Raw genomic sequence first — 25,517 nt, forward strand, 5'->3', positions numbered from 1 at the left:
CCTGATGGGTCCGTTCCAACTCAGCATATTCTGTGAGCGCTGAGCACCGGGAGAGCTTGGGGAAGAGGCGTCCCTGGGAAACACCTTTCTGCTGCTTTCAGCCCTTCTCTGATGGCAGATGGTGCGGGGAAGAGGGGCCCCAGAAGCTGTCCTCAGACAAATCGCCCGTCCGCCCGTCCGTCCGTCCGTCCGTCCCGCGGCACCGGGACCCCCGCGCTCCATCCCCGCGTTCCAGACGTGGTTTCTGGCCCCGCCCCGGAGGCCCCGCCCCGCGCGGCCCTGAGGGCCGTCAGCGCTGCCCGCCGGTCCCGCCCCGCCGCCTCAGCGGGCGCCGCCATGGCGCGGGCACCGGGGCCGTCCGCCGCTCCCCTCGGCTCCTTCCTCAGGGACTTCCCGGCCCCGCTGGGCCCTGGCGAGCCGCTGCCCTGGAGTTCCGCGGGGAGCGGCGCCCTGAGCAGGGCTGAGGTTCCCGGCGCGCTGGCCGAGCGGGCGAGGAGCCTGTTGGGCGGCAGGTGAGGGGGCGGCGGTGCGGGCGGGGGGCTCCGGCCGGGCTCTCCCAGGGGACAGCGCCGGCAGCGGGCGGGAGGCAGCGGGGCCGCCCCGCCGCAGCAGGTGCAGGAGCGGGAGGCGCTTCCTCCTGACGCGGGGCCCGCCTGAAGCGGGGGAGAGCCCCCGGCGTCTCCCAGGGAATGTTACCTTTGGAGACTTATTTGTTTATTTATTACTACCCTCCTTATTGCTTTTTGTGACTGTTAACAGCGTGCTTCTATCACAGGCCTGCCGCCCCGGCCCCGTGCCTTTATAATATTATTTGTGTGTGCGCTTCAGAAATATTCCTCTGCCGCTCCCGGTGCAGGAGGGATTCAATTACAAGCCTGCAATTATCGCGATGGGGCGATTCTTGTGGTGGAAGTACTAATAGCGGGAATTCAATCCCCTAAGGGCACCTGTGTGGGTCTGCTTGAAAGTCTGGGAGGGAGTCTGTGAACTGCAGCCTCGCAGGGCTGTCAGGGGTAAGAAGCAAAGCAGCTACAAGGGTATTCAGCTCCTCGGCCCTTCTGAGGCCTGGGGAATGGGATGTGCTTGTGTGGGTTTCTCGAGTGGATGTTTTCTCAAAACTTCAAGAGTGTAGTCACACCACTGCTGGAACACACAGCTGCTCATCATAGTGTCTCTGTCATCCCCTGACTTTGGGAGACACCTCTTATAACCTTCACCCTGAATGGTTTACACTTTAACACTGCTAAAAATTTGGATGTGACTTACTTTTGGCAAATTACTGCTTCATCGAGAACAAGTTGTCTCGATCCAACCTCTTGTCTGCTTATACCCTTCTCTCTTTCTGAAGCACTTGAGCAGTAGGGCCTGTGCATTCCAGGTTTTATAAAGTTCCTACCACAGTCTGCTTCATTCACCTGTTTGTAAGAGTCAGTAACAGGGGTTGTGGGTGGTCTAAAAGAATCTTAGTGGTGGTCTGACTGCTGTGGTAATGGGAGTGTGAAGTCAGGGAGTGAAGGGGGACTGGTTCTGGTTAGGTATATGCTGAATGTTACCTGGTTACTAGTGGAATTTGACAGATAGAAAACATGGTTTCTAACTACCATTTGGTGTGTTTATGAACACCAGATAGATTTTTGTTGTTGTTGTTGTTGTTGAAAGTGTATACGTGACTTTTAAATATTTAAATTGCCTAAACAATCAAGTTACTCCTTTGCTTTATATTACAGAGATGCTTCGGAACATAATATTGTTCAGTTAAATGGTACGCCTAAACCTGAAGATAAGAAATGCATACAAAAAAAATATGATTTTTTTAAGCTGTAGTTTAAAAAGACCCAGATGATTATTGCATTACTTAGTTGTGCTTTGACTAAATTGCTCTTGAACAAAACACAGCTGTCGGATTCCCCTGTGAAACTGCAAATTCACTGCATGTACTGAGTCTTTGAACTCTGTAGAGCAAGAGTGGTTCCGGGTGAGTGCTTTAAAGAGCAGGGTAATGGCAGTCTTGAACAAATACTTATCACATGGCAACCCCTCTGCCACGTGGGCCAGTTCTTTAAGAGAGGAGGGTATGCAGCTGTAGAGTTATGGGATATGGTATTCAAACGTATGTAGTGATTTAAAAATCAGTATTTCTGAGTTACATATCTGTTAACATTCTCTTGTGCTCTTAGTGGGCACAGCAACAAGGGGAAACACGAGAGACATGCTGGTTAGGCAGTGCTTTCACCTCACCTATCACTCCCGGTGTTTACCCAGCAGAGCCTGCCAGTGTCAGAAGCTGCATTTTTCACATACCTGCCCTGCAGCCAGCTCAGGTTACACAGCCTGTTTTGTGGAGCTACCCAAGTCCTCAGCTGGCAACAGAAAAAAAGGGAAAGGAAAGATAGCTAAAGAAAGGAAAGCAGAATATAAATTCAGCAATCTACTTACTTATCCTTCTTTTCACAAAATGTATTGAAAACAAGAAATAGATATGGAAAGTATTTTTATGAATTCTCATGGCTGGCTGCAGGCAGCTCCGTGTGTGAAGCCATGTGTTTGGGTATAGTGTAGTATACCTGAAGTGTCAAATATAGGGATCCCCACAGAATTATAGCTCAGTTTTGGACTCCTGTGACAATGAGAAACCCCATTTTGCAGATGCAGAAAGGCTGCATTTTCCTGTTGGGTAGGCTAAGTTCTTATGTGTGCAGCAAAAGACTGGTACAGCCTAAGGCCAAGCCAGAAATCTGGTGTTTTGAAATTGCCGGCCTTCTTCTCATAAACTGTGTAATTAGGAACTAAAACTGAAGTCTGATTGTGTGAGAAATTGCCAAACATTACATTTTCTTTCCCGTGTTTGCTACTGTGGATCAACTCAAAATGCAGTTTTGAAGGTTAAATAAACTTTTCAGTTGATGTGAATCCCTGAAATCCTCAATAAAATAGATGAGGGAATAGTAAGGGGATAAGAGAAAGAAGGATGTTGAAGATTTTAAAAAATGGGAAAATTAAGGGAGGAGATGACACTTAGAAGACATTTAGATGTCTGTATAAAGTTGTTGAAGATGCAGAAGTGGTGCCAGATTAGTGACCTCATGAGGGGGTCACTGTAGTTTAGATCCAGTGATCTCCTGTTGCAGGCTGTGACAGCAGCATCCCAAACACATGGGTGGCAGCTCAATGGAAAATACTCGCCTTCAAATATCACAGTGTTGATCTAAGAGGTTTAACACTATGAAGATGTTATTGGATGTACCTCACTGACTGCTGGCATTGATGCTTGTCCTGTATTTCCTCAGTGTATTTCCTTCATTTCTCTAACACTCCAGCATCACAGAATGTACTTCACATGGTGATTAGCAAGGATGAAGGATTTCTCTCTAGATCAAAGCGTTATTGGGAATCAAGTTTGACACACAGTTCTGCTGTTCTGCTTCTCATTTCTGTGTTGTCAGGTACTTCATTCACATGTGCACAGATGTGTGGGTCATGCCCTGAAGGGCCTGAGCTAATATCCTTGGCTCATGAGGTAACATATGGTGATGTTAAGCTTGTTCTTCCAGTTGCTTGAAGGCACAAACCTCTGTGTCTTTGCAATGAGGAACATTGTTTCTCCACTACTGCTCAGGATTGCTGTTGAGAAGAGAATGGGCAAAGGAATAACATCAATGAGGTCCAACAAGGAGTCTCTGAGTGCTGTTGCTTCTCTAAGGCTGCACACATCTCTTTACATGGAAGCAATTGGATGCCTCAGCCTAACCCTCCTGAATGTCTGTCCTAATCTAAAATGAATTATTTTAACAAACTTCTCCAAACTCAGCTACCATGGCCAAACACCAGCTAAGACAGCAAACCTCTTTTGCTCCCTGGCAGGCCTTGTGCTTAAATCACTAATCTAGTGAAACTTTGCAGTATTCTGCTTCAAATAATTCATTTAAATCAATGGAACTGCCTGCTCCTAACTGCAGTACATAACCTGCCCCAATTCTTCAGAATTTTTAGTGATCTTGTTTTGCAGAATTTTAATTAAGATACACTTTTGGGTGAGAGCTGTGTGTTCCAACAGTCTGTGGAAACAGATCGATGTGACTGAATAGTCCATTAGTTACTTACAGAGCTTTAGAAATCAACCTGAAACATTCCTGACTTGCACTGGAACAGAACATGAGATAAAATCAGACCCCCAAATATAGAAATTTCTTCTTCCCCTTGATAGGACCTGAAACTTGTATGGCCATCCTGTGACATATCTGTGGAACAATGTGAAATTCCTGTAGCCTTCCTGTTTGAGGAGCTTTGCTACAATAGCAAACAGTTGGGAGACTTGAGCTTCCCGTTCTGCCCCCTCCCAAAGGATCTGCTGTGTTGCCTCAGCATCCTGTTTTGTGTCTGTGTTTTACACTGTAGCACTCACACCCAAGGTGTGGTCCTAGCATCTTTATTTTCAGCATTTCCCTTCTTTTAGAGTAGTTAATTCAGCAATTCTGATATTTTGATGTTTTGATGTTTGTATGTGATGTAAGCATGAAGAGCGAGAAAAGAAATTTTATCTTGCTTCTTATTTCCCCAGTCTCTTCTTAAAACTCTTTTTAGTTCTTTCCTCTGTGAAAACTACTAATCCCTTGTTTACTGTGACCCCTGCTTTTAATAAATACTTCCTTATTCCTAATTTATACTATTTAGTGTAATGTATTAATACTTCTCATTGCTGGGAACATGTTTGCAGTGTCACTGTTCACTTCAGACAAGACAGTGAGTGTTAGGTGGGATTGCCTGCAAACAAACCTTCTAGTTTCCATGGAACCATTTGTGCTCCGTAGCAGAAGCAAATGTGGGTTTATCAGAAACAACCTGCTTTGGAACAGCAGCTCTCTCACTGGTTTGTGATTAACAATGTTAGTTTTTCGTAGCTTTGATAAAGTTAATGTGTAAGAGGAATGTGGCGCTTCTGCTATTTATTAGTTAGTTGGGCAAAGGGTTAACAAACTGGCTCTAGTAATTTTGGGTGGTGACCAAAACTAGCTTGTGTTCTGTTGTGTGTGGTTTGTCCACTGCTGCTGCTAAAGCTGATGGCAGGATCATACACAGCTTGGGAGAAATGATGTGCAGCCCACACTGTACATGTGTCTGGATAGTAAAGGGTTTGGCAGCTCTGTCCTGCCTTCAACAGTACAGAGAGGCTGGATAAACTGTTAATTTTGTGATCAATGTGTGTTTCCTAATTCAAAACTCTCAGGGAGTTTTCCCAGTTACAAGATACTCCCAATAGTAATTTTGTGAAAGAATCACTTTGCTTTTAAAAAAAAAAAGCATGTGGGTGGGGACACCTGCAATTCAAGAAAGAAAAGACTTGATGAAATGCTAAAAAAAAAAAAAAGATCAAATTTATAACAATGAGGAAACTTTCAGGGCTGGCTTGCTGATGTGTAAGTCAGTTTCTTTGGTTTTACTTGGAAAACTGAAATTGTCTTCCAAAGCTTTCATATTTTGCTCTCGTAACATTTGTGAAACACCCTTTCTGTTGTTGTTTGAATTGGATATCAAAATAAGAAATACCCAATTTTGAAACAACATGTTTAGGGCTTAATTGACAAGTGGCTTTTGTGGAATTAAACCTTTCCTGTTCTGCTGTGTGGTTTTTCTTCCTGCTGAGAATGAAATGGAAGTAGCAGGTGACTCTCTGTTGCACATTTTCTATAAAAACTGTTCCGTGATGACTGAAGGGCCCGAACAGATGGATTCTGGATTCTAAAGCTGCTGCTTCTCATAGTTTCATAAGAAAAGCTGAAAAAGCCCTGCTTCGTGTAAACATAAGAGATGGAAATTCTCTGTGTGGCATTGTTTATGTATTTGTTTTGATTCCATCTTGTTCATCTCCTTTAAAGACCTAATGTCATTAACACAAGAAACAACTTCCTGTGCATTTTAGGATGTCAGATGTTCTCTCCTTGATGGATGGAGATATAGATAGATAGATAGATAGATATATTTTTATACTTTCCTAGTCACCATCACCCTGGGAACTGTGAGTGCTGCTCTAATAAATACTAATGCTGCTTGAGTGGAAACATTCTGTAGTTAATTATAAGAATAAAAAGAGAGAGGGAAATAAAAGTAGCAGATTGGGGAGAAAATAGTGAATACAAGCAGCTTTTGTTTATGAGAAACCTTGTGACCTGCTATTATTTTGGCAGTATGAGAGGATCTTTCACTTGCTAGAGAACTGCTGGCATTTGCAGATCTGCTCTAAACCCGCTGTGATAGAGCTGTAACGTGCTAGAAACACACACTGAGTCCACAGTGACTTTGCTTTACTGGCAGAGTTGTGCCATGTGTGATCTTCTGGTGTTAGAGAGCCTCTGTAGCAAATAAGTGCGCAAATGTATCGTCCCTCAAATATACAGCAGCTGCAGCTGACTTATGTGACAAACTTGTGCCAGCAGATATAGCACTTCTTTTTCCCCAACATACACATATATATGCATATGCACACTCTGAGAGGAGAAGAGGCTCATACAGTGGTGTTCTGACCTGCAGTGCCACTACTGCTTTGTTGCCATGACTTTGGTAATAATATCTAGAAACATCATCATGTAACTTTTTTTTTTTTTTTTTTTTTTTTTTGTAATTTGAAAGATGACAAGTGATCAATACTTGGCCAATACAGTTGGTAATCTCTTGTGCTTCGCTTTCTATAAACAGATTTCTTGACAATACTGTGGGAGAACGTGTGTATTTGGGGTGGGAGGATCTGAATTCTTTTCCTTCCGAAAAGAAAAAAAAAAAATGCAGAAGGCTTTGTGTTAACACAGGGTGTTTGGCCTGTCCTGGAGAGCCTTGTGCCACCCTCTACCAGGTGACATAGAGCTCAGATCTCTGCCCTTTATTGGCATAAGTCTTGCTTTACTCTTTAACTTACCACTTACTTGGATTTTTGAAATGAGGCTTGTATTTTACCGTGAGTGGCTGGAGGATATGAACTCCATGCTCCAGCCCCTGCCAATCTGGCTTCAGCTGCTGGTGAAGCTACCATGCCTCATCTACACTGTTACGACATGCTTTAATTCTTTTTTAATATTTTTTTTTTTTGTGGTCAAAACACACCCTTTTTGTTAGCAAAGAAATAGCCTGTGGCAAAGAAATTTGAAGTCTGTTTGCTACCAGCCTGTACTGGGGCTGGGTAATTAGTATTGTATGTGCTATAGAAAGGGGGCTGACACATGCTTTTTCTAAGACTCTCTTAAGGTAACATCCTTTGCACATAACATACCCCACCAGCTGCCCTCTTCTTCCCAACACATTTGCTTTCCCACTTAGGAAACAACTACAGTATTCCTTCTGAATCATGAAGATTAAATTATGCTTGGTTCAGCTCATCACCAGGGTGTCTTGGGCTTCTTTGAAAGGAAGATTTTAACAATACGTGACATTCTTTGCTTACAGAAAAGGTTTGAAGTCTGATATAGTAGTTGCAGTGGACTTTACTTTTGCCCTTGTTGCTGTAGGTACTGTGGCTGCTTCCAGATACTCTCCAGCCAAGTGAGACCTTGTAGCTCTCAGCTAAAGCAGCGTTTCTTACTCTTTTTTAATCACATATTTTGTTAACTCTTGAAGTCTCTGACTTAGAGGATGAAATTAGAACTGGTCAACACTGAACCTGAATGGAAGATGCCATTCCTTGGAGCTCCATTTACCTGAACTGGAGTAAAAAACAGTCTTACCAAGATGGTAGTGCTATAAAAAAAACTTACAAAGAAATCACAAATATGTTCTGTTCAGAATTGACATTGACAAAAGATAAAGGTATGAAAAATGACCCTACCTATTTAGTTCAGTGTGTCAGAATCAACTGTTCCATGTTGTTGCTGACTGCATGGCAAAATCCCAATAAACAAGCATTTTTTTATAGATTTGCAGAACTATGGAGGAGGAGGAAAGGCACAGGAAGCAAAGCTGAATGAAGTGTATCAGTACTGAGGAATCTCTGAATTTCCTTTTTAGGAGCTGGGTGGCAACTGGAAAAAGTTGAAGGATGTGACATAATAACTTGTAAACTTTTCCTTTGTTACAGGCATCCTGTAAAGAGAGGTTTATACAGGACTTGTGAATTATAGCACTTAGGAGGTTGCCTGTTGTTTAAGCTGCTTTTTATGGACCCAGTTCTGCAAGTCAGGACTCTGGAAAGCATAAATCTATGAAGTTTAAAATCAAAGTAATAAGCCCTCTTCTGATGCTGAACTGGAAACCCAGGCTAGATTTGATTTTTTTTTTTTAGCTCCAGCATAGCAGAGAAATCCTGAAGATGACGAAGCTGTGGCTCTCACTGTGCATTTACATTCATAGCTGCTTCACTTAATATTTTTTTTTCTCTGCTCCTGGAGCTGAAACCTGCTTTGACTAAAGCTTCTGACTTTCAGCAGTGTCAGCTACACATCTGACATTGTTTGTTGGGCTTATTTTTTCATATTCCTTTCTTTTTCTCCTATACAAACAAAAACAGGAAGCAGGATTTTGGGGGAGGGGGGAGTTGACATATCCCTTTTGGATGTATTTCTTGCCTGACCTTTTAAAAGGTTGTCTATCAGTGTCAGTGATTATAAGCAGGCATTGTTACTTTAACTAGGCTAGGAAAGGAATGACTCCCCTAAACTTATTAGCCTTTAAAAAGAAATAAAAACCACTTTCTGTTTTCCCTTGATGTGACATGACTGCAGCTAGCACTGAAAGGGCTGCAAACACATTGCCATCTATTTGAAGTACCGAAATAACTCATTAAAGGAGGTCGTCAGTGCCACAGAACGCGGAGCATAAAGCAGGGCTGTGTTAACAGCCTGCTGACTAACACAGTGCTTTCTGTTTGCTGCCACGGGAGGTACTCGTACAGGCCTGGGAGGATGTGACAAGGCCTCTCTTTCAGAAACACAATGGCAAAATGCATTTCAGCTTGTTGTCACTGAGGTCTAAAACCTCTGAAACCTCGCAGTCTTCCCCTCCCTGCCCTGCTGTACACACACAAACCAGTCATCACTGTGCAACATCTGCACACACCAGTTGCTTCCTCCATTTCATCCTCTGCAGCAAACCAGTTTTATGCAGGACTTTCGGACTGTTTCCTGGCAAAACAATATCTCCTCCTTGGCTTGCTGCAGGTGCCCTGATGTGGTATTTGCTTTGGTTGTATAATTTGATATTTTGTGGGGAATCAAACACTCCATGAACAATGGATAAAATGCTTTTTATGGATGTTCACTGTGCTCTTAGAAAATGGGTGGAATTTGTGTTACGTACTGTAGTTGTTAGTGCTTGCCATGGGAATATAGTGAATATAAGAGAGTTATTTTCTAGTAGCCCCATTTTAAAGTTGGATGGGACTTACTTGTTTACAGGTTCAAAGGCATTGTAGCAATTGTGTGCTTCCTATAAAGCTTGAATAAAGCATTCAGTATGCAGGTGGGGGTGAGTAGATTGTGTAGCATTATTGTCTTCTAGATGCTTACCCAAAAGCTTTATCTGACTCACAAGTTTTGGAATCTCTTCTCGTCCTAGTCCCCAGTGCAGACTCTTTGCACCTTCTTCCTGGGTGATTTCTCTGGGGAGCTTACAGGGAGGAGAGACTGAACGACGAGGACTGTAGGTTAGGTTAGCACTTAGCAGGACTTGTGAAGAGGAGTCCGAAGTGACCTTTTTGGAGACTTGTATGTACCACAATACAGAGATCTTGATACTGTGGGACTGCAAACAAGAAACACTGTGTAGTGAGTAAAAACAAAGTGTTTGTGTTCAGAGGCTGGAATTGAAGGTAGCAGTTCCCATTTGAGAGCTCAAGAGAAGGAGGTACCATCTGTGACTGTAGTGTGAGGAAACAGTTTGAAAATGTGATTCATATGCTTCTTCCTCTTTGCATTCTTGAGAAAGTAGTTGTCTAACTAAGGATCTTACTAAAGATTTGTATGCATAAATATTGAACATATGGTTTCCTCTACTAGTTTACTAATGAAGTTGGAATTACTGTGTGTAAGTTCTCTAATTTCTGAGGTCACCAGCCATACACAGTGAGGTTGTAGCTCAGTTTAAACTAATGCACTCTCTTGCTTTCCCTTCCTTTTCTTACCAGCAGAGGTGTTTCACCACTTCTTGCAGCATCGTTGATCCATGCTGCTGTTGATGAAGTTCTCCAAACAGACTTGACTGAATTTAAGCTGCAAAATGTGGAAACAGAGGGAGAAGGAGATGAGGAAAGGTTCACCTGTAAGTATACTCTTTCCATCCGTGGTTTTCCCAGAGGCTGTCTGTCAGAAGACCTCAGTGTTTTGAAATGTTTCCCAGATTATTTGGTTAGGCTGCCTGGCAAGCAGCAGTGAGCAGAACTTTATTTGCTTCTGCTGGGTATCTGTGGGATGAAAGGAAGCTGTGCTAGTTTTGTGGGCAACATGCAAACGCGATGTCTGGAGCCCTAGACTGATCGTGTGGGTTGGCTTTCTGTAAAAGGAAGAGAGTGCCCTTTTCTCATTGGTAGGCTGACCTTAGCTAAGACTCCTATGTTTTGACAGTGGCATCTTCATAGTTGCTGATATGCAGCCACGCCAACACCTTAAATTCATCCATATAAACCATCTTGCTTTTGTCTTGGGAACCAGATTTTGGGACCTCTGGCGTTCCACAACTTGAACATCCTGAAACTCCAGATTTTTCTCTTGGCAAGTTTCTCGTTAGTCACTGGCCTTATCGATGATTTCTTCTCTTGCCACCCTCCCTATATTCTCAGACTTCCTTGTTGTTTCAGTGGAAGTGGTTCAGTAGGACCGACCCAAAGCCAGGCTAATGCCTTTTCAACCCTTGTGTCCAAGACAACAGCAATATCATCTTGAAGGCTTTTCTGAACACTTGATTATTTCCTTTTCTTTTTTTTTTTTTTCAGTAGGGAGAAACTCCTACCACTAAATCTTATTAATTTTACTTACATAATGATAACATTTATGTCTAATATGCCAGACTGACTTTTGGGTCTCTTTACGATTTTGTACCTACTTGATACGCCTCTGTTTTGAAAGAGAACTAGCAAGTAATGAAACTGCTATTATCCTTGATGTCATCCTAGTTACCATTGCAACTTCCTCTCAGGACCCCATTTTAATTCTTGCAGAGCCTGTACAGGCAGAGTGCTGCATGTGTATATGTAGCTGTAAGGAAAGAAATTTGAAGGAAAGACAGGCCAAAAGATGGGGTGATGTAGGAACCCAGGGCACAGCACTGACTGTTTTGTCTTTGTGCTGTCAGTGCTGGATGGGGAGTCGCTGCAGCGCTGCTTCTTTAACAAGCTTCGGGACATTTGCTCCGAGTGGCACAAGCAGTTGCCATCACTGAGACCCCTGGAGCGGTTCCTGCTCGTTTCCATTCACGCCATCCGTAACACTCGACGGAAAATGGAGGATCGCCACGTTCTGCTCCCGGAGTTCAACCAGCTGTTTGGTTTATCTGTAAGTCTGGACACGGCTGGGGAGGCCAGTTGGGTAGCTTTTCAGCATTGCTGTAAATACAATGGCCTAGTGATGGATGGCCTGTGAAATGGCAAAGATTTATTGCCACAAGTTATTTATCATGTCTGTGCTGGAGCAGGGACTTAGTGACTCAGATTGCTGGGGGCCAACTACTGCCCTGTAAAGAAGTGATACAGGGAGGATCTTGTGACTTTGGGTTTCATGTCATGAGTGATACAGGGAGATGGGAAGTTCATCTAGTGTTATGTTGCTGGAGTTACAATGTTCTTGTGACTGACACAACTTAGATATTTATTGAGAGCAGCCCTGGGGAGAAGGACCTGGGGTGTTGGACGAGAAGCTCGGAGTGACCCGGTGGTGTGTACCTGCTAACCATAGAGCCAGATGTGCCCTGGACTGCATCCAAAGCAGCATGGGCAGGAGGTCAAGGGAGGGTATTCTGCCCTTCTGCTCTGTCTTTGTGACACCCCACCTGAAGTGCTGCATCCAGCTCTGGGACCCCCACCAAAAAAATGAGATGGACCTGCTGGAGTGAGTCCAGAGGAGACCAGAAAGATGATGAGAGTGCAGGAGCACTTCTGTGAAGACAGGTTGAGACAGCTGGGGTTGCTCAGCCTGGAGAAGAGAAGATTCTGGGGAGCCCTTTGAGCACCTTCCAGGGTCTAAAGGGTTACGGGAGAGGGGCTTTTTACAAGGCATGTAGTGACAAGAAAAGGAGGAGTGGTTTTAAACTGAAAGAGTGCAGATTGACTTGAGATGTTAAGAAGAAATTCTTTACTGTGAGGGTGGCAAGATCCTTAGGTTGCTCAGAGAAGCTGTGGCTGCCCCATCCCTGGACGTGTTCAAGGCCAGGTTGGATGGGGCTTGGAGCAACCTGGTCTAGTGGTAGGTGTCCCTGTCCATGGCAGAGGGGCTGGAATGAGACTGTATGGTCCCTTCCAACCCAAACCATTCAATGACATTAAGAACAGAAGGGGGGAAAACAGCAGTTGTATAAGTACCATAAATACCAATTAATGAAACTGCTGTAGGACTACATAACCAGCCATCTGCTGTTTCAATTCCAGGTTATGTTCAAGGGCATTAAGTGACTACCAGTAAACAAAGAAAAGTAATTCCCTTGCAAAGTACCCATTTTATCCATTTTGTACATGTGTAAACGGATTTAAATTGCTGTTTGTGTGAAAGAAAGCCCAGAATAAAGAATCTTTGCTTGTTGGTACCAGTCTGCGACCTGTATTGTTTTTGAACATGAACGTGTCTTCTCCTCTCTCCTTCCCTGCAAAAGGATGATGTTGACCGTGCTTACTTTGCTGTATTTGATGGCCATGGTGGAGTGGATGCTGCCAATTACTCAGCAACCCATTTACATGTAAATGTTGGGTTACATGAAGAGATTGTTAAGAATCCAGCTGAGGCCTTGAAATGCTCTTTCCAGAAAACAGATGAAATGTTTCTTTTCAAAGCCAAAAGAGAGGTGAGTGGGTAGAGATTAATTCCATTGTATTTAAGTAACACTGAGAACTGTTGGACAACGTGGTATTATCCAGAAAATTCTGACAGTACGGTTTCTTTGAATCACCGGCTTCTTTATGAAATTATGCTACATGGAAAGGTTTTCTTTGATCAACTCATTTCTTATTTTGAAGAAAATCAAAATGACAGTGCTTGAAAGTTCAAGATGAGTAATTGAAAAGAGGTGTTAAAGTGGTTTAAATGGTTCTGACATACCAGTTATTTGAGAGAACACTGCTGCCTCTTTGCCTAAATTGGGGAGTCTCTAGATGTTCTATTTTTCTACCTCTTATCTGGAAAAGATATTTTGCTCTTCCTTATAATATGGTCACTATCTTCCTCTTTCCTGTGCCACCATTAGTGTCACAGGTGGTTGTAAGTGAAAAAAGAGTTCTATTATTTAAATCAGACTCTTCAGTTCATTAAACTTATTGATCAGCTTTGAATCAAGTTGGTATGATGAACATTCTTTGTTCAAATCTATGTAGTGGGAGGATGGTTTATTACACAATTTGAGAACTCTTTTATTATGGTGGTATATGGAAGTATTCATGGTTAATCTGTCACTTAGGTACAAAAGAGGGACCAGCATCTCCATGAGGTCTGAATCACTTATCTAGGACAGTTAGATTCTTTCCTTTGTTCACATTCTTATTTAAATACCCAAGGATAAAGGGATGTATGTGGAGCAAGGTGTCTGTAGTTTCTAGTGTTAGAGTGGAAGATGTGAAAGGGATTGGAGAGACCTGTGTGTGTTTGTGAAGTGTTCATAATACTAAAATTCAGATCCTCTTGCTTTTCTGTATCTCTGTTTTAAACAATAGAGCTCTTATTCTCCTAGATCAGTTTTGGAATTAATAGCAGAGAAGGAAGAACATAACAGAGGTCGTAATAACCACGTGCATGCTAGAAAGTATGTTTATAAGCAGTTTATTTCAACTTTGTCTATGATCTTGTACCGTTTTTTCATGTACCTGAATTAGGATTGGCAAGTCTACTCTGCTGCATTTAGTGTGATTAAACCTAAGTTTACAGTATTGCCATATATCCTAGTAGGGCATGTTGAATGTTCACCAGACATCCCTGTTTCTTTCTGTAGAAGCTGCGGAGTGGCACAACAGGGGTATCTGCGTTGATTGTAGGGAACAAGCTGCACATAGCATGGCTGGGGGACTCACAGGTGATGCTGGTGCAGCAAGGAAAAGCTGTGACATTAATGGAACCTCACAAACCAGAAAGAGAAGTAAGTCTGACTGGTTAATTTTTCTCCTAAATGCGTGTTGTCACGATCTCTCGTGAAACCTTTTGGAATCAAGCCTTGTTAAGTGTTTGGTACTTTAAATAATTACATATATTGTATGAGAGGATCTGGAGAATGAACAAATTTTTTTTGCATACACTCCTGTGTCTTGACAAGGTGATTCCTACACCTTGGCTGCTTGAAAGTACTGATGGTACTGGTAGTCCTGACTTCAGTTCCTGCTCAGACTGTCTGTTCGAAATTTGTAGTAATTAAAGACTTTTACAGGATGTTTGTGTGTGTGTGTGAATTTAAATTTGCCTATTTCAAAATAACTTACTATTTTGAGATTAATAGCTATTTAAAATGTTATCATAATGCAAGTCTTTCATAGTATGCAGTACTGTCAATGAAAAGCTAACACTAATCTACTGACCTAACTGACTTAAAGTGTATTGCATTTCCTATCTGTTTTGAATAGCCAGATATTTTATTACATGAAATTGGATGGGGACCTTGCAAGTTTAGCTGGCATTGCATGACCCTTTGCCTTCATTGCATAAATATTTGTAATAACTGAGTAGTTAAAGAAGTATCAAGGCAAATGCTATTGTTACTTTGCCTAGTTATCTTGTATTTCATTCCAAATATATTTACCCAATTGCTGTATGAGATGGCAAGAAGTGTCAGGAAAGAGTACTCATCCATGTGGGAAAGATCATGACAATATAGAAACGTAAGAATTCTGCTTTTTTGTGGCCAGGCCATAGCATGGTTGGGAAGAATTGGCCCTATGTGCATGTTTCTGCAGTAGATTCTGCTATGTGTGCTTACTGTATTCACAGTAGAAATACAGAAGCTGGAACAGCATAAAAAAATTTATTCCACTGTTTTTCAGGATGAGAGAGCACGGATTGAGACTCTGGGTGGCTGTGTAACCTACATGGACTGCTGGAGGGTTAATGGTACCTTGGCTGTTTCCAGAGCAATTGGTAAGAAAAACCATAAGAATTAGTAAATGTCAGATTATATTTGATTGAAATACACCACCTGAGATGGCAAATGGTATTTTGCTCAGCATCAACCACATAATAAACGACTCTTACTGTCTTTCCCATAAGGCAAACTATAGGACTTATTTTACATACTAGCCATGATAATCCTAATTCTTTTCTACATCTAAGCTTTTTACTTCTTATAAATGCCTTTGATACTGTGGTGTTTTATAGTAGTTTGACAAATGTGTAGCATTTAATTTGTAAAAGTGGATGAAGCAATAAATGTTTATCTGTTCTTCTTTACGTGCCCGAATATCTGCTTTTTGGGGGAGTTTGTCCACTTTAATATGAATGTATCTTTCTCCTTGACTGTGGATCTTTCTCTTTCAAATCACACATATCCAGCAATTTAGAGTATTTTAATTTTAGTATTCCAGAATCTTATTAAATAAGCTTACTTTGCTATTAACTGATTAGGACAAAAAAGAGAAAAAACCATGGGCAATACAGTAGATAACTGTAATGTATGAGTGGAAGCAAATTAGTATAAATTTGCATTAATACTATTTGGGTCGGTAGCAACCCATATTTACTAAGTATGTCCATATAAAACTGATGAACTAAACGCAGATTCTGATGACATTGTACTGTATATCTGTATAGCTAAGAAAAATCTTATTTTCATAGCATGCTAAAGGCTGTATAAGAGGCACACCTGCAAAATGAAGGCCTTACCATCTCCTTGCACAAATATATTTCTGAGAGAAAAAACGTAGTAATAATTTCTTTAGTTTCCCTGCAAAATTAGGAAAGCATAAATTAAAGCAACCCACTGGATTTAGGTAGATTCCAAGTGTTCCAAGACAAAGGTCTTCCATGGTTATTCCATAGCTTTTGACTACTCTTATCCTGCATCAGGTACCTCTGGAATATGATCTGGCTGTCCTTGAGGACGGTAAAAGCAATTGGTGGGTGAAAAAGTGCCTGTTTACATTTGAAGTAATAAAGCCTTTGTTTTGGTTGCTTGTCTCAGGTGACATATGCCAGAAGCCCTATATCTCTGGGGATGCAGATGGAGATTCCTTTGAGCTGACTGGTTCAGAAGATTACTTGCTCCTGGCCTGTGATGGATTCTTTGATGCCATCAAGCCCTATGAGGTTGTAGACTTGGTCCTGGAGCACTTAATGCAGACCAAAGGAGAGGGGCTCAAAGCAGCAGAAAGACTGGTGGCTGCTGCCAAGGAGAACGGATCCAGTGACAACATCACTGTTCTAGTGGTGTTCTTGAGGCATCCCCAGGACATCTTGGCAGACTGTCTCAGAGACCCGAAGAGCCTTGGGGCTGATGATGATGCTCAGAGCTCGCCCTTTAATTTCCTCGGCTGCAAGCCAGCAGCCACACAGTGACAGAGTCTGTTTAGTCCAGAATGGTCAGATAAATTCACATAAGGAACTACTTTCCACTGGAGAAGCCTCTAATACAGTAGGCAAAATGTATCAGGAAAAATGACAAATGGACAAACATGGAACAGAAAGGCAAGGCCCTTTTTACTATGTTCCCATTTGTCTTTTCCTTCCTTCCTTCCTTCCTCCTCCCTTCAAAAAACACTGAGCAGACGTGGAGGTTTGTACAGTTATTTCATCTCTGGGAGCAGACACTAAAGTGTGTCCCAGGGCTGCTGGTCATATCCCTCTACCTTGGAAGTGGTAAGAAACCATAATATGTATAAGCTAATGGGTAAGAATACCTGTTTATGAATTCTGAGTGAAAATTTAAATTAGTGCTTAGAAAGAACACTGTATGTTGTATTTAATTGTAATGTTACTTTGGAGGTTGGAGGGGAGAAGCTGTTCCCATCACAGAAAACTTCTTCCTGTGTGTGTTCTGTAGGAACACACTTGTTATGTGAGGGACTGGGTGACCAGAGTGCTGTGTAAGGTGCTTTTGGTTTGTACCAAAGATGATATTACAAGAATGGTGCAGCCTCTTTATTCAAACAGAAACATTTAATTTTGTGTGTATGGAGAGCAGAAAATGAAAACTGGATGCTCCAGAAAAAGAGCAGGAAAGCTAACTAGAAAAATCCCAGGGAAAATGATAGAAAATGAACTGCTTTCTGCGATGCTCTGGTTTATAAACTGGAACCTGATATTTAACTGCAGTGGATTATTCTCCCTAACAAACATGCTTTATTGGCTGTTTGGCAACCTGAAAAGAAAGGACTCCTCAGGTTGTATTTGAGAGAGATCTTTACAGTATGTGTGCTCAAGCAGGTAAATGTGCTCTTCCTGCCACTATTTTGTGTACTATAACAAAGGAGAATTTTATTTTTATTGTAAGTGGCTTTTTAATTTTCTGAACTTTACAGTTGGAGGAATGTTTTGCAGTGTTACTTTATTTTGTTGTGGTTTTTATTTAAACTGGAATTTTAAAGATGGCTCTGTGTTTATTGTCTGGTATAGAAAAACTGACTACCCTCAAGTGCCTTAAATATTTCACCCAAGGATTGCTGGCTGCCTATCACATGATAAGCTAGCTTTTACTGTTTTTAAAATGTGACTTTTTTATTTCAGTAATGCACTTAAATGTTTCAGTTTTGTGAATTATCGTAGTAATAACTAGGCTTCAAGAAAACACGTCTTTCATTGTTGCCAAATGTTGTGGTTTGCAGTAAAAGCTTCACTTGAGTTACTCCCTGCCCAGTGCAAAAAGCTGTAGTGAGTTAATCATAAAGTAACAATCTGACTCACCATGCCTTTCATTTAAAAACAAGTAACTTCTGACCTTCACAAGAAAATTCAGTAACACAAACTAGAAACAGTTTAGTAACAGTTTTTATTAATACATACTTAATTTGGCCTTACTTCCTGAACCTTTGGGGTCTAGATAACTTTCTAAGGACCTGTGAAGCTCAGAGGATGTAAGAGTCTTAATGAGTGTGGAAGGTGTTGCACAACTGTTCCATTCATTCCGTGCTAGAGCCTCTGGTTGTGTTTTGTCTTGCCTGGCTCGCGGGACTCAGCAAGATCTGAAGGCTCAATGGTAAATTTGTTACTAGTTTCAGTGTCTAAACAAAAAGCGTTTTGCATCTAGCAGCAAGATTGTAAGCCTGACTTAGAAGCACATGTTATTGCAACATGTCAGTCCTGTTGATTAAAATATGTTGAACATTAATTGCTTAGGGAGGAAATTTAGGTAGAAGGGATGGCTCAAGGGAAGAACAGAGCAGCATTGGTTGTGTCCCCAGTGTCTCTGGATCATTGACTGGTGTGGAGCAATGCAGTGACCCGAGTGAGCTGAGGTTTTTGCTGGAATGCTACAGATGATCTTATGGTTTAATGTAGGAACTGCTCAGTTCCTCAATGAGCTACTCTCTCGTGACACAGCAGCTGAGAGAGTGACTGCCTTGTTTCGCTATGCGACAACAGGAGCTTTTCCTCTGAAAAGAATGTGAGCGGTTTTCCATCCTACATTTTGGTGTCCTAAAATGTGTGGGGAAGGCTTTCTGTGATGGCAGCCTGGGAAGGGTGGGTATCAGATTTTGTAGTGAACCTACTTCAGTTAAGAAAACCCTTTGTAGTAATCCCTTTGGATTTATCGTCTTATCTCTCTTTGATTTCTAACCCAGATATTCAATGTCATGCTAAATTCTGATGACCACTAGTGCCTCTTGGTGTCTTGGAAATAGTTCTCAGTATTAATATGGTGAGAATCACACAGAGTTGTTTGATTTCATTGCTATCTGAGGTTTATCAGGAGAGGGGGAAGCTATTGTATTCATGAAGGGAGGTGTGAAGTGTTGGTAAGTTCATAGTATGGTTTAATAGTTTCTGAAATTTGCCAGACTTCCTCAAAGATAGAGGGGACTGAACAAGCCAAATTCGTTGTGGTGATCCTTTTATTTTGACCTTTTCTGGGCAGATTTGCATTACAGAGGAAACAAAGTCTTGAGCGGATGGATACTTACAGCTTTGTGAGAATATCCTTTGTTGTTTCAAATTTGATAATTTTTGTTTTATGGGAGCTAAGTGAAATGGGCCTTTAGAAAGCTGTCTGTAGCAATCAAAAAATCCAATTCTCAAGCTGTGCCCTAGGGAAAAAATTCTACATTCTGTGAAGCTGTTCCCTTATATAAGTGTGTTCATTCTGAATGTCTTAGTGCCTCATTTCTTTGAGATGTCTTTGGGTACTCATACAGATTGCAATGTGGATTAAAAGTATTTAATTTTCAGAGACTTCTTACTAACTTTAGAAAGTCTGGTCAGGTCTGCAGGTGTTGTAATGGGTCAAAAATCGCATCAGTGGAAAAAATAAGTCTTTAAGTGTCATTTACAGGAAAATCCCAAATGCAGTTTTGGGGGGAAATAGATTTTGGTGATGTCTTATCTATTCTTGACAGCCTGATCAAAACCTATGGAAACTTGTTGGGGTTTTTTTGTTTGTTTTGTTTTAAACAAAAAAAAAATTCAATTTGATGTTGAAAGTATGACACAGGATGCAAGTATGGATTTTGGAAGTGCACTTCTAAAATGATCATCAGGATGGTCTTATTCTTGGGATGGCAATGATACAAGAAATCAATTTTGGTTTCACTTTTCATTTTGATATCACTTGTAGAAGCCACAGTCTCTAATGCACAATACTGTTACAAGGAAAACCACTAGTATGGGTGGTGAGGAGAGAGGGGAAGGAGCTCTAGCAGAAGGTATGAAATTGAACTAAAGAGTTCAAAATATGGAATGATACTGTATGTTGAATTTACAGTACTAAACTACTATGTTACCTTTTCTTATCTTTTCTCTTAAAGCTTTTTAGATTTCTGGTGTTGACTGTTCTGGTTTTTTTCCCTCCTTTATTTAAAAATAAGATCTAATTTTGATGAGAGAATGCTCTGGCCTCTCTGGGCCTTCCCAGTGCCATCTACAATATATTAATAGTTATCCACCACTGTCAAATCAGCTAATGACAAATTGAGTAATTTGTGTGTTTTTCATGTTGTCTTTCTGATGGGCCTTCAACAAAAGCAGTTCTTGAGTGTAGCCAAAACCTTTGAGGCTGTAGAAGTTAGCTGAAGGATTCAAGACAAACGTTCCATGAAAAATGAAAGTATTTTCATGTCTTACTAAGCTCAAAATGAACATCTGCTGCTGCATTTTAGCACCCGGCATAAGAAAAATTGCTCTTCAAAGGAGCCTGCATTTGTAAAACCAAGCACAGTTAAATTCTTGTGTTGCTTGATTGGAAACTGGCTTTTGTCATTTTGTGGGTATTCAGTATCTCTTTAGCTTATGGGTAAATCATACTTCTACCTTCCCTTCCTTGCCTTGTCTTCTCCTACAGAGACACATACCTAAGGCCATGAAATCTTCTGGGTCTGACACAGACAAGACTAAAATTTTACACATGACATTTGTTGGGGGGGTTCATTTTGGCTTTTTTTTCCCCCTCAAGATATGATAGAAATGCAGGCAAATTTTTAGAACAGAGATTAAGTAAAATCCACCCTCTGAGTGATGGAGGAGTGAAAGAGAGAGACGGGAATGCATTTAAGTATTATTAATGCCTATTTTAAAAAGGAAGTGGGCTGGAAAATGGAGCTACAAATGTCAGTTCTTTAAAGCGAAATACCAGTGCTTGAAAGAATTAGAAACACATCCATTAAAAAGGCAGAACTCAGCTGAGGCAACTCTATCTTCAAACAGCCAAGGGAGGAATCACACTGACAGTGTCCAAGGTGACTTACTGTGACCCCTCAGCACTACCTTGGAAGCAAATGCTACTAAATGGATTTTTCCAAGCATCCTCCCATGTAAAGTGGTGCTGAGAGGGAGCATCCAGGGTCTGCAGCTCCTGCTCACTGCAAGTGCTGCTGTGAGGAAACACCCTGGGGTGTGTCCATGAGCTCTGGAGGATGAGTAATTGGGCACGGAGTGGTTACAGGAGAGTTGGCAGTTGAATAGTGTTAATCACAGTGATGACTTTGATAGCATTTAATAGACACTTATCTGAATTCAGAGTCAGATGCAATACTGCTCTTTTAAAAACAATTTCCAATGCCACTAACTTTCTGTCATGAAGAGCCACTAAAATTTCCATTTTTCTGTTGGATGTTGGGAAAAGTGCTTCTCTTGCTTTTTCGGCTCTGGAGATAAGTTGTCTGTCTGCACTGGAAAACCCATTTTCAGTTGGTTGCTTAAAGCAGCTGTTTGGGGTTGAAGATTCCCTCCCAGGCAATGCCTTAAAAACTAACAGAAAGGTGTTTCCAAAATAGGTGGCTGAGGAACACGGGTATTTGTAAATGGTAACCAGCAAATACCCTCAACCTATATAGGGCGTAATCAGTAAAGTCTAAATTAATATTCCAGCTTCACTCTTTGTATAAGTTTGACCCTGTTGGGTAAATTACTCGTATTCTTGCAGATGCAGGTACTGAGTGCACAGTACCAGCCAGGGTCTATTCTAGTCTTATAGTACTGAAGTATCAAGCAAATGCTTTAGGGAGAAGGTGGGGGGATGTTAGCCACAACAGAGCAGATTGCAGATGATTCATGGATAATTTAGCTCTAGTTAAGCCTGAATTAAATTTCACTGCTTAGTTCTATTACTGTCCCTTTTGCAATTCGACCTTCAGACAAAATCCTACTAGGAAGAAGTGCCCCATTCCCCTTTTTGAAGAGCAAACCTTCCTGATGAACAAAATGCCATCCAGGAAGGGCTGGAGAAGGAGAAAAATGAGCTTTTAAATGTGTGCGAACCTTCCCAATCTACATGAAGTCGTGTATTCTCCCTAAACACAAGTTTATAGCAGGTCCGGTTGCATTTGAATAGTGCTGAAAAGCAGTGGGCTTTCTGCCAAGCTCATCGTAACCTTTCAAACAGCACCAAAACCAAGAGCTGGTCCTCTCCGTGTTACTAAATTGAGCCTCTAAACCAGCCAGCCCTGTGGAGTATTTGTTTTGCAGCACTGACAGCTCTGAACTAAGCCAGACACTTTTTGCATGTGTTTTGATTGGTTTTAATATATTTCTTGGGGTTTATTTTATCTAAAGCTGTTTTTATTGTTATCAGTCATGTCAGCTGAAAAGTAATCAAATGGAAACACGAAGGAGCGACTGGACCTCTGAACACCTGTCTGCCATAGACACTTATTAAAATACTGCCTTAAAATGAGCTGGTAGGTTCTTGTGATAGATAACCTTATCTCTGGATGGAACAGGAAACCAAAATCTTACAGAGAATCACTTAAGCCTTTATTTTGGTGTGTGACCCCTCAGAGCCTGAACACTCACAAGCTGTTCAGTGTCCCTGGTTTAATGTGTTTTCCAAGCTGTTGCTGATGCACACAAAAATAAACAAGAGCCACCTGTGTTGGCCACGTAGAAAATTTAGTGAGATGCAGCTTTTGTTAAAAAGAAGAGGACAAAATCAATAGGAAAAGAAATGTTTGCAGGCTTCTTGGAGTGCAAACAATGGAATAAAAAAAGCAGCCTTGGAGAACTGGCAGTGCACTGTATGCTGAAAACCACTGTTTTAAGCAAATGAATTTGGCTGCTTTGTAACATCTGCTTTATTTTGATAACAAACTCCTCTCAGTCAGAGTTTTATGTCTTATTGTGTGCTTTTAGTCTGAAGAGAGAAGATACATTCAACTCCTTAGGAAGTTGAATATATCTGTGCTTTGTGATTAGTTAGATTATGATAATTGATTACTAATTGCCAGGGGACATTAATATATCAAGTACTGAACTTGTTAATGATCAAATGGTTCTGAATTTCCATGCACAGGAACTTCATTGGTCCTTCCTGATCTATCGGGTCGCTTCTTGAAGTTAATTATCATTTTTGAGGCAATACATTAGGCATGTGGAAGGTTTGTTGCTTTGGCAAATGGAGCTGGAAGGTGTGACCATCATTCCCTCTAGGAACTATTTATCCTTTTATCTAAGCAATGATAGTTCTTTTTGGATGTCCAAGGATAAAGAGATAATAGCTAGGGAACTAGACTGATCCTATGGGGAGTTTCTCAGGGCAATAAAATACTGTGATTTCCTTTTTTTCATGCTGCCCTTTTGAACTTTGTTAAAAGGTATTCTGCTGAATATTGGATGATTAATGCTGCTTTTTTTCCCCCTTTTTCTTTTAGTCTTTTTTTTCCTTTCACCTTGTTTAATAATAGCAAGATATTTTTTTTATTGTGGGTTAAAAGTTTATACTGGCCTCTTTTTTGTCAGTATTAAGTTTTAACTCTAAGTACTTTTAACTTAATGACTTCAACTACTTTCAACTTCCTCTTCTGAAAGTCTGTTCTGCTCTGTCTCCTCCTTATTCTCTTCCCAATTTTCTCTCTTTTATCTTTTATGTCTTTTTACATTGTCATACCCCAGCCCCTCTCACTACCATGGTGCTTCTTAGACTGTAAACTCTCTTAGCTGTTAAGTTAGTTTAGTTGCCATTTTATAATTTTAATTTCATCTGTGTCCATAGGGAACGTGGTCCGATTTTTGGAGGCCTGCAACACCAACCAGAGTGTAAACAGTGCTATGTCAGCTAGGAAGATAAGAGACTACAATAGCTGTTGTGTCTTTGGCATGGACCAGTATTGGATGTCTAAAAAGAAAATTCTGTTATTTGCATGTTATTCCATAGGAATACTTAAGCTTATTTCAGGTAACAGTAGTTCTCATCCTGATTACAGGACTTCAGAAACATTCTTGTCTCTGTATTTCCTTGTTCCTGCAGATTGTTTTCAAACATTTGTACTGTTTAGAGTGGGGGAAAAGCTTTCTGACTTCCTTCACCTCCTCAGCTCTCTCTCTCTCACCCCAGCTGGCCAAGCAGACAGGCTGGTAACAGAGCACGTCCCACGGCTCGTCGGCCCTTCAGTCAGTGTCATTCTTCAGGGTCTGCTCTGTAAGGTAATGTCAGTCCTGTGCTTACGTAGTGGTAAGTTAGACCTCTGTGACTACTCCTGCTGACTTAAAAAATATATGTTCTTATCAGTATTAAAATAGTACAAAAGCAGAGCTGTTGCTTTAGGCACATTTCTTGCCACTGTGTTGGTTAACGAACCTTGAATGAAAGTAAGAGGGCCAGGGGCTCTGAAATAGGAGCTGTTAGCCAAGTGTTGTAGAATCATAGTCCTTATTTATTTTGTATGCTAATCTGCACTTGTGACTCTGAGCAGAAAAGCTGCAGTACAGCAGGTTTTATAAGCTGTGGCTTAACCAGTTATCTAGTCTCTTAAAACTTATTTAAACTGACTGGTTTTATGCGCAGGTCAGAACCCTGTTGTCACTGATCATTAAATGCTATGCATATTGTACTTTCATTTACATGGATTGTTCTAATAGTGCTTGTGTGTATTATGCTACATTGCCATATTTTTTTATATATGTATGTATTGCATGAGGTTTAATTGGGATTTTTTGTATTGTCACTTTTGTATTCACACAGTGCCTCATGTATCTATTTGCATATTGCAAGAAATTGTTTCAAAGCAGTGATTGGAAACAGGTGGGGATAAGAACTCACCACTGTAGGATCTGATGTTTCTGAAGTATTAATAAAGTATAGTGATTCAAAGCACTGTTTGTTTCTTTCCTTAAATATATCTTTCATTTTAATACTTCAAATAGCTGGATCCACGATGGTCATGTTGCACATCGTTGAGTGGTTACCCTGTCACCGCATCTTACCTTCTTCCATAGGGCTTTTCTGGGAAAAGAAACCAGTGGAAGCACTACAAGGAAACAATCCTTGGAATCACACAGCGTGCTTGCTTAAAAAGATGAATGTCACTAAAACTATTGTATTGTTTACCTCCAATTCATGGATTTGATCTGTTTTCTTTTGTTCCTTTTACCAGCTGGCCACAGTAACACAGCAGGTTAAATTGAGCATACTGTATATGTCTTACAGTAATGGGATAATGATCCGAAAGACCCTGTTGCAACAGAGATTATGACAGTTTTTGTTTACTTGCATACTAGTTAAGGAAGTGGTCTTTAACTGCTGAAGTGGAAGGATGGAGAATGAATTCTTAAACTATGTTAGGGCGGATTTACTACAGAACATAGAGGAAGTTCTAAGAAGGATGGTAACTATCAAAATGTAAGTATGACTTGGAAGCTAAGCTAATGTGGGATTGTTTCTGAAGTGCAGGTGTTCATGTCCTCAGGAAGACACGTCAGGAAGAGCAGGACAGAGGTGGGAGACTTGACAGAAGTCAGGACTCTGTTTAACAGTCTTAGGGATCTGAGAGATGCAGTCTTTCAGGC

The 25,517-nt window shown here is 41.1% G+C and overlaps 1 protein-coding gene across 1 annotated transcript; it reads left to right on the forward strand.

Moving 5' to 3' along the window:
- Positions 1 to 336: 336 nt before the first annotated feature.
- Positions 337 to 16,775, forward strand: PPM1F (protein phosphatase, Mg2+/Mn2+ dependent 1F). Its single transcript, XM_017815385.1, has 7 exons — positions 337 to 512; positions 10,106 to 10,236; positions 11,266 to 11,465; positions 12,775 to 12,963; positions 14,101 to 14,244; positions 15,140 to 15,233; positions 16,273 to 16,775. Exons 1-7 carry the CDS (start codon positions 337 to 339, stop codon positions 16,644 to 16,646), a joined length of 1,308 nt encoding a protein of 435 aa, XP_017670874.1. The 3' UTR covers positions 16,647 to 16,775.
- Positions 16,776 to 25,517: the final 8,742 nt, after the last annotated feature.

The sequence above is a fragment of the Lepidothrix coronata genome, unplaced genomic scaffold, assembly GCF_001604755.1.
Source record: "Lepidothrix coronata isolate B3197 unplaced genomic scaffold, Lepidothrix_coronata-1.0 Scaffold51, whole genome shotgun sequence".
NCBI lineage: Eukaryota > Metazoa > Chordata > Aves > Passeriformes > Pipridae > Lepidothrix > Lepidothrix coronata.